The sequence below is a fragment of the Branchiostoma floridae genome, chromosome 18 (genome assembly GCF_000003815.2).
Source record: "Branchiostoma floridae strain S238N-H82 chromosome 18, Bfl_VNyyK, whole genome shotgun sequence".
NCBI lineage: Eukaryota > Metazoa > Chordata > Leptocardii > Amphioxiformes > Branchiostomatidae > Branchiostoma > Branchiostoma floridae.
In genome coordinates this window covers 7,567,465-7,576,265 of record NC_049996.1, presented here as the reverse complement: position 1 = coordinate 7,576,265, position 8,801 = coordinate 7,567,465, and the positions used below count along the sequence as shown (strand labels likewise).

The following is an 8,801-nucleotide window of genomic DNA, read 5'->3' as shown; positions in this document are numbered from 1 at the left end:
CGTAGCTGTCACGTGTTTACTGCCCACATCACACTGTGTTGTAACTTTGGTGACATAGATTGAACACTGTCAACTCAATTACTAGACTTGTATATATACAGAAATTACCAGTATATACCGGTCCGTCTGTGCCGACATTTTTCTTTCCATAAAACAAGAATGAACGCTTAAAAGGTGAAAATGATATGGATCCAGTTTAGCTTCCAAGGCTTCGATTCTCAAGGCCATTTAGAGTTGTGTACTGCTGTGATTCTAAGGTTACGTGTGTGGCTAATAAAGTACAGATATAGAAATCATGTTGATGTTCTCGTTGTTTTTCCACTGTAGATCTAGATGCAGTTGCAAAGTAAACCACCCATAAAGATAGCGAGTTTTAATCAGAAATACAAACAAAAGAAGATAAACGTTATATAACTTAACATATGTGTTAAAGGATTTGTAACATTCTTCCTCGCACTGTTAGAATGTGTGTGTGTGTGTGTGTGTGTGTGTGTGTGTGTGTGTGTGTGTGTGTGTGTGTGTGTGTGTGTGTGTGTGTGTGTGTGTGTGTGGACAGATGACCTTGCCTCCAGGCTACTTAAAGGAAGGATGTTTTGGAAGAGGGTGCAGCAGTAGACCCTTGTCTTACTGGGGAGATGGAAGAGGTATGTCCATTCTTTGCACACCAACTGTCAAATGATAGTTTTGTAATGACAGTGGATGGCATTTCAGCACCACATCCTCCATGCATTGATTTTGTATTTGGTTGTGTGTGCATGTTTGTGTGTGTATGTATGTATGTGTGCTATCTCTCTCTCTCTCTCTCTCTGTGTCTGTGTGTGTGTGTGTATGTGTGTGTGTGTATGTGTGTGTGTGTGTGTGTGTGTGTGTGTGTTTCCGGATAGTGATCATGAGTAGTGAGCATAACAGTCAAGAATCTTGAGAAACATTTGCATAATCAGAAAATTTCCTGGACATATTTTTATTGCTTTTCGATACAACAAAACATGTCATCCAAGATGGCGGATCATTCTTCCAACATCATCTACTTGCCGATGGGCATGATGGGAAATCCGCCATGATCATCCACGTACTGCTGTGTGCGGCAGGTGCCTCTCGCGTACGAGCCCTGGTCAGGGAAGCACACCAGCCCGGTCTCACACCGACAGTCGTACATGTACGCCACGGGGAAACCAGTAGCACACGGCTCGCCTTCCTGGATGTACGGGCCGCACATACCGCGGACAGGGTCAGCTAGGAGAATATATATTATGAATGAACAATACGTTTTCTTTTTTATTCAGATACATTGGGTTTTAGTAAAACGCCACTGAATGTCACAGCATTTCCTAATACTGATTTTCCTTCTCATCATGTGTTTGTATCTGGAATCCAATCGTTGAAGGACGATTTCAAAGACATATTCTACCAACTCTGAACTCTACTTCCTGTCGCTCCCGTAACTCTGACCTTCTACCAATCACTTCCTGTCACCCTGTGGTGACACGTACCTACATGTAGCATATGGAAAAAGCTGTGGAAACACCTAAAACAGATATACAAACACACCAAAAAAAAATGAAATACCTCCGCACGCGGAGATAGTAAGCAGAGTCGCGACGGACTAGTACTGCTCTTGAAATTGAGGGAATAGCTTTCTTTTTTTACTCCGTAATGTCACACCGAAGGGCGGTAAAACCGACTATGTAGATACAAATGCTGAGAACTCTCCGATGATTATGTTAACATATCAACATCTTAAGTTGGTAAATATAGATTGTTCAAAACAACAAACCAATATGTCCTTACCATGCCCCGAAACAACCGCGCCGTTCACATAACAGCAACCTGCGTTCGCCATCATACAGTCCATATTGGAGGTGCAGGACTAAGAAGATACATCATCATATCGTGAATGCCTTTGTCATAATCAGATAAAAAACACAATCTGTTGGCATTTTTTTTTCAAACTTATGGCGCAGTTGTTGAAAACATGACAGTAAACATCTATGCTTAACATTGCATGATATATAATAACGAAAATATCGTGAATGCCTTTGTCATAATCAGATAAAAAACACAATCTGTTGGCATTTTTTTTTTCAAACTTATGGCGCAGTCACATTTGCCGTAATGTTGCGACGTAGTAATATTTTAATGTCGTAGAATTTTACAGCAGGCTGTAACAGAACCAGCCGCTGTCAAAGATCTAAGACATCCAATTAGGTAACGAGACAACTAGATTTTTGTACGGCACATGTACAACTGTCCTGAGAATGCCTTCACTTTGTGATCGTACGGCGATCGTACGACGAAAGTGATCGGGCCTTAACAACATGATGTATATACAGAAGAAACAATATGTAACGGTACACTCATAATAGATCTATCTATCAGGAGGTATGATTCTACATCCTCACCAGTCCATGTGTTGTCACTAGAACCGCCGCCAAAACGACAAGTATCTTCAGCATGTTGTATCGCCTGCGACTTCAACAAGGAGGGACTAGAAAATGTAAGAGAACGTTCCTCTAAACTAGTGGTAATATTTGTATAACTTGTGGGAATATCGACAGGTGTTCCGGTGAACATACAATGTAGTTTGCCATATGGCGTAGGAGATGTATGTTGATATGTGTGGATCCCTACATTGAACATCAGGGGTGCTTCTAGTGTGTGTGTATTGTTGTGACTCGAGATAAAGGTCCTTGACGCAGGTAAAGCTAAAATGGGGGGTTTCAGTACTTAATTATAGGTGGGTTCATAACATGTATACAGGATTAATTATACAGTTCTGATTATACAGTCTCTTGGGCGGGGGCATTACAGGCCGATCAAGACACCAGGTTGATTGGGAGAGATCAGTTCATGGTTTACACTGCGCATATGTGGTGATATGAGACAGTCTCTGATACACAAACAAACTACGTATAGGTATTTATTCGAACATGGTCCACACGGTAACTGTTTATAAGTCAGGGGCCTTCATCTTTGACATTTTACCCACAATACATCTCGCTGTGCATGCGCAGTTCTAACCATGAACTGGCGTGTTGCTTTCTGCTACGGGATCTTCTGAGTTCTGCTCTATTTTAATGAACACAATAACATGTTCGGAAACAACAACTTTTATTTGTAGTCAATAGGCCGAAGTTTTAAAGATGATATAAATGGCTAAATTAAAGGTCATTCCTCAAGAGTCTTTTCTACTGGTCCCCTTCCACCATGAACGCTAACGTAAAAACTCGTATCAAAAGGATAGATCAGTTTTTCGTGGAATAGATGTGTCAAGTATTCGTTTAGGGTGCAGTCTCTTTTGATATCCTCACATATCTGACAATACCGTTCTGTATAAAACCCTTCTCCATAGCGCTTGTCATTATCTATTCTAGTTAGCGGCTCGTATGCATTATTTGTGGGGAATTGTGTGTGACTGCTGTTCGTAACGCGTAGGTTGCGGTCCCTCAAAAGTGTCATATAACAACGTATTCCAAGTTTGGCCAGCGTACAGAATGATGGGGTTATGACAAAAACATCGTTCCATGCACTCTTCTCGATTATGAGGTAGTCATTTGTGCCCAGACTACTACTAGCGTTCCCAATGCAGTACTGGTGCATTTTTGCGTTCACCGTTTTAAAATGGACGACTTCTGAGAGAAAATCGCTGCCCAGTTCGTTGATTTTGTCGCGGAGAGTGTTGTTGAGTTTCTCGTACAGAGGGTAGTCTACCACATCCCAGCGTTTGTGACTTTGACGCAGTTTCTCGCTGACGACTTCTTCCTTCTGGGCGTAGATATACCCGTTGGTTTTGTAGTACAATATGTCCTTTAGCTGCCAACACATCATGCGTTTAAAGAGGACCAGCGATTCGTCGAAAAACTCGGTCAACATCACGAGGTCGAACTCATCCGAAATCTTCCGAGCGAAATCCCGAATGGTTGGCGAATACTTTTCCGACTGGTTCCGAAGACTCAAAGCCGTTGAACTGATAATTGCAGTGGGAGGAAACCCCAGGTCGAGAGCCATGGGACTTTTTGTAAGGGATGGAAGTCTGAGTCGTGGATTGTACTTGGCCGGACTTTGTAGAAAAGTCGCTATCGGAGTCTCACTAACTATATTAAACTGCCTGGCCAAGTGATAATAGTTAAAGGACGATCTGAATTGACTCAGAGGCTCCCTCAAAAGAGTTACAAATGTCACGTTCTCTGGATTATTGAACAGGTTCGTGATAGCCTTTCGGTCGTATATGGTGTGATATGCCAGAATGTCAAAAGCGCCGTCTTGCGGAGGAAGGTAGTTGGACGACTTCTTCAACCCCTTGGGGTACAAACCGTTCATGGTTCCGGGACCGCGCTTGGTCGGGATGACGAACGACAAGTTCCGAAGATAACCGAACCTGTGGAGGATCTGTACGAAGGACGTCCCGCCTGTTTTGTGGGTTTTGATAAAAACGATCTTGGTTCGTTCTTGACAAGTTTGTCGGCTGTCTTTTTCTGTTGGCGGAGACATTGTAGCTGGCTTAGAGGTCCCGTTGGAGTAAGACAACCTGTACAAAGAAAAAAACGCAGGGTCAACTACTACTAAATGTTTCCCCTTTCTTTTTCATGTTGGATCTGTCATAAGTTGCCGGTAGAGGAGAGTCAATTTACTGATCACGTTAACCATAACAATTTAATCTAATATCATTGTAATTAATATCAATAACTTATCAATCGTTATGGAGACGAATAAAGGTTAAAAAGGTAAAACAGTCGTTGTCGCATTGAGCAAAATATGGTATTTTTCAATAAAAATTCATGCAAAACTGAACATGCGAAGAGACCAATGTTGGGGAATAAGTTGCCTTAATGCCTTTGCCGTAAATCAAAGTGGTCAGGAGTGTTGGAAACATGACAACACAGAACACGTATTTAAAAAAAAACAATTCTTCACAATTGTCTTTTCACATCTTGTCCTTTTGACTTTAAAAGAATTTGGTCGTTACTATCCATTCTCCGATATATTTTCCCATCTTGCCGTTTCTCCGTACGATTTACAGTACGACCAAAAACATTCCCTTTTTTGGAAGCGGATGAAAAAGTTATTTACTACGCCCGGATGTCATCCATGTATCCAAGTCACCTTGGCTTAATGTAGCACTGACAAGACTTTACCATGTCATCAATCAAACACTACTTCAGAATTTCTTACGCATTTTCTTAATCCAAACCAGCTTCTTGGACGCACCCGAAGGCAAAAGAACGTCTGGACAAGAAATCCTAGCCTGATGTGTATTAGCCTGCTTTTAGCTGAGTTAATAAATCACAGCTTTAGGATTGTAATAGTACTTTAACATCACCTACTTTGTGAGGTTGGATGTTTTGATAGTTCGGGCAGTCTGGGTGTGATGTGTTGCCACATCGTGGATTACGACAGGGCGCAAGTCGGCACGTAGTAACCTGCTGCCGTCGTAATACCACCCGGCCAGCACGACGGCAGACGTGAACAGAATGAGCAGCGCGATCTTGCCGTTCAGTGTTTGTGCCATTACCTATCTGGGTAGACAGAGAAGTTACGATGAGAAAAAAGACAAGAAAAAACAGTTAATCAAAGATCTCAAAACTACGTGATATTATGATTATGGTAATAGTTTATTGCAAATTCTTGCCCGAGGGCTGATTATTGCAGTTAACATGAAAGGGGATAAACAAACAAATAGCGTAGATCAGTATGGAATATGTCTAGTCTAAAACTAACTCTAAGCTGTAACTTGTTTGGTTTGACTTCTTTTCCTGGGACAGAGGAAGACGACGGATCCCACAACTGGTGCTATCCCACACTTATGCTATTGCTAGGAGTTCGCAACGTTTCAATTTTGTATCATTTTACACGTTACCGTTTCTACGGACAAAGCCGCCTATTTTGAAAATACAGAAAGTTCAAACAGATGAGAAGAAATGACTCAGATATTCCCTGACATATTCCCAGATACATAATGGTGTGAATTGCTAATTCACAACAAACATTCTATGTAGTATGGGGTGAAAATGTACTTTTCAGTTATTGTTGGGCATTATCTTATGTATTACATTCATTTGTCCTATACGTACAATGCAGTATATCTTGAATTTGCTATCTGAATACATTGGGCGAAATTATTCTCAATCGCGGATGTCTCCTCCGGAAGCTTTAAAGGAAGGCGACATGTACTTTGTTTGATAAACAAGATGAAAGGAGCCATTTTCTTATCATCCAGACACAGTAGTCATTTTTATTGTAAACTAATAGTGGATGGCAGGCAGCGATGTGTGAATTGCCCTCTTCCCAAACCATTGACCCAGTTACAAAATATTGTATCAATGTTCGATCATGTTACAACAAATGATGAATCTACATATGTTGGAACACTAACAAACTAACAAAACAAACTAACAGAAAATATTTGATCTTAGAAATGCGACCATAAATACAGTATACAGAATGTATACAGATGTTTAAGTAGAGAAAATATTTAGAAAGTCACATAGATGTAAAAATAGTTCTTAACAGTTTCTTATCATAGTTAGACTGTTACAAAGACTTCCAAAATGTTATATCAGAAAGGTAAGAAACACCATTGGTAATGCAGAATTGACTCTACTGTGATACACATAATAAAAGTAGACTTTTTCCTTATCATTCAGACATAGTAGTCAGTTTTTGTTGCAAATCCAACGGTTGGTACGATTCTGTAACTGTAGAAGTCGCAGTTCTCCTGAAACAACATCTGCAATTGCGATCGTGCCATCGGCTCAAGAGGACCCGACGTTTGGCATTTGTCCAGCTGCCCCTGTATATCACAAAGCCAGTCCAAATCATGGAGCCATGTGTTTAAAAAGTTCAACAACAACGTACTTTCCTTCCGTGACTCGACGGTCAACATCTGCTGCATGTCATCCAGAAAATTATACTTATTACTCAGAACCGTGAGCAATAGGGGTCTGTTGCCTTGAATAGCTTACTTCAATACTTGGCAGGCTCTATTAGTTGGGCCTGAATGAAGATTTTTATTGTACATTTGCCAAACTGAGGTAAGAACAGGTCACAGCAAAGACATAACATGTAACTACAGGTATCATAGATCAAGTTCATCGTAGGAGTTCGGCTTTTTCTTCTTCTTGGTAGTACATGTCTTCGTTTAGCTATTGTTGGTTTTTCCAAAATGCAAGTTTTCAATGCTACTCATATGTCTAAAGTGAGGGAATCTACGCTCAATATAGCTAAATGGGATGTTTCTATCATTAACATACGCAGTACAATATACGACGAAGTGCACTTCATCTTCTACTGTGTTTGAATTGCAAAGTATTGTATTTTTCTAATGGAATATCAATTCTAATTGTTATCGGTTTCATGCGGGCCGTCTTCGTAACCCCACAAGAAAACGAATACGATTATAACAGTTGTCATTTAAAAAGTGCACTATATTAAAGCCTAAGAAAACCTTAGACAACCCCTAGAGGAGGTTAGGGGGCTACCAGCAGTGAGTGAAACCAGTTCTTACCGAATATTCAAGTCAGAAATGCCGAGGGCAATTTTCTAAGGGTCAACTAGAAATACGAGGAGGGTTCAAGATAAAATTCCAATACAACATACGAACAGTCCTTACCTAGTATAAACGATTTTCTCCTATGGTAGAAAAACTACGAAAGAAAAACATTTAACTTTCACCCAACCTCTCACACTAATGCTTACATGATCATTTATAACACATGGACCGCTATGTGTATATGTAATACGCTCTATATATTTCAGACTCAATACACCCTAAATACAGTTGCCATGCGTTGAAAGTGCATAGATTGAATCATACCATTTGGTACTTGCTGGTAGAGTGCTTTGGAGCTAAAACCTTTGGTAAAATTCTCTTTAACTTACACGTGCGACAAAATCTTCAGAACTCACAAGTTAATCAATTAATCATAAAGGTTCAGTATCCACTTATACATATCCACATTGTAGTACTCACCATCGGTATGGTATTTTGGTCAACAGTGTGGTGGTCCTTCTCAATATAGAACGGTTCACATAGGTGGCCTGCTATCCCGTAACAAGGTCAAGTTCTTGTCACCAAATAGTCGTAGGAAAACTCCGAGCGTTCGTTAAAAACTAGCGTTGATACACTCCTCATAACGTGTGCAGTCTGAGTAGTAACTGTAGCCGCTCTGCCAGAACTACGCCTGACCTCACACTGCCCTGGGACCGAGCGCAGACGTTTTGTCGCCATGGCAACGCCGAGCCCAGGGGCCAAGGGGTACACGTCTGGAATCGAAAATCCTGTCGTCTGGAAATATCTTTCATCCAAAGCACGTCTGTCAACTCTCCGGACGTTTACGGGGAAACCATGACCAAAGTATATACATTGGCAAGCAGGCAGGGTGGATTCGATTCAGTGGTAGAGGACGGGCAATACTAACTTTGATAGTGACTACAACAGTTTGCAGAAAAGTACAGCACCCGTGTCTATCCGTGTACTTGTAAACTTCAATAAAGAAACGCTTATTCCATACTTGATCATGTGGAAACATAACGGAAAGGTCCGATTTGTCTTTCAGACGTCTTTACAAAATCTTTAAGTCTACTAAAATATAATTCTAGGCCTTTGATGATTTTTTTTCGTACTACTGTGAAAGCTGTTTTTGGCTGATTGTTAAAAAACTGGGCTGCGATTATTATGATTAATCATAAGTACATATAAGTAAATAACATATAAGTTACATGTATTGCGTACCTGTATATCGACAGGAACTGGACTTTTGAATGTTTAGGTAAAGTGAACCGGCCGGACTTGCAAAACCTCTTGC

At 40.7% G+C, this 8,801-nt stretch overlaps 1 protein-coding gene across 1 annotated transcript; it reads right to left on the bottom strand.

Moving 5' to 3' along the window:
* Positions 1-3,140: 3,140 nt before the first annotated feature.
* Positions 3,141-8,801, bottom strand: LOC118406229 (galactosylceramide sulfotransferase-like). Its single transcript, XM_035806148.1, has 3 exons — positions 7,967-8,801; positions 5,322-5,513; positions 3,141-4,525 (listed from the first exon to the last, which is right to left on the bottom strand). Exons 2-3 carry the CDS (start codon positions 5,504-5,506, stop codon positions 3,166-3,168), a joined length of 1,545 nt encoding a protein of 514 aa, XP_035662041.1. The 5' UTR covers positions 5,507-5,513; positions 7,967-8,801; the 3' UTR covers positions 3,141-3,165.

Bases quoted from the DNA above. Each gene is read 5' to 3' on its own strand.
- LOC118406229 (XM_035806148.1), bottom strand. From the start codon at position 5,506: ATGGCACAAACACTGAACGGCAAGATCGCGCTGCTCATTCTGTTCACG. The intron at 4,526-5,321 runs GTAGGTGATGTT...TTCTTTGTACAG, and splicing joins AAAACATCCAACCTCACAAA to GTTGTCTTACTCCAACGGGA.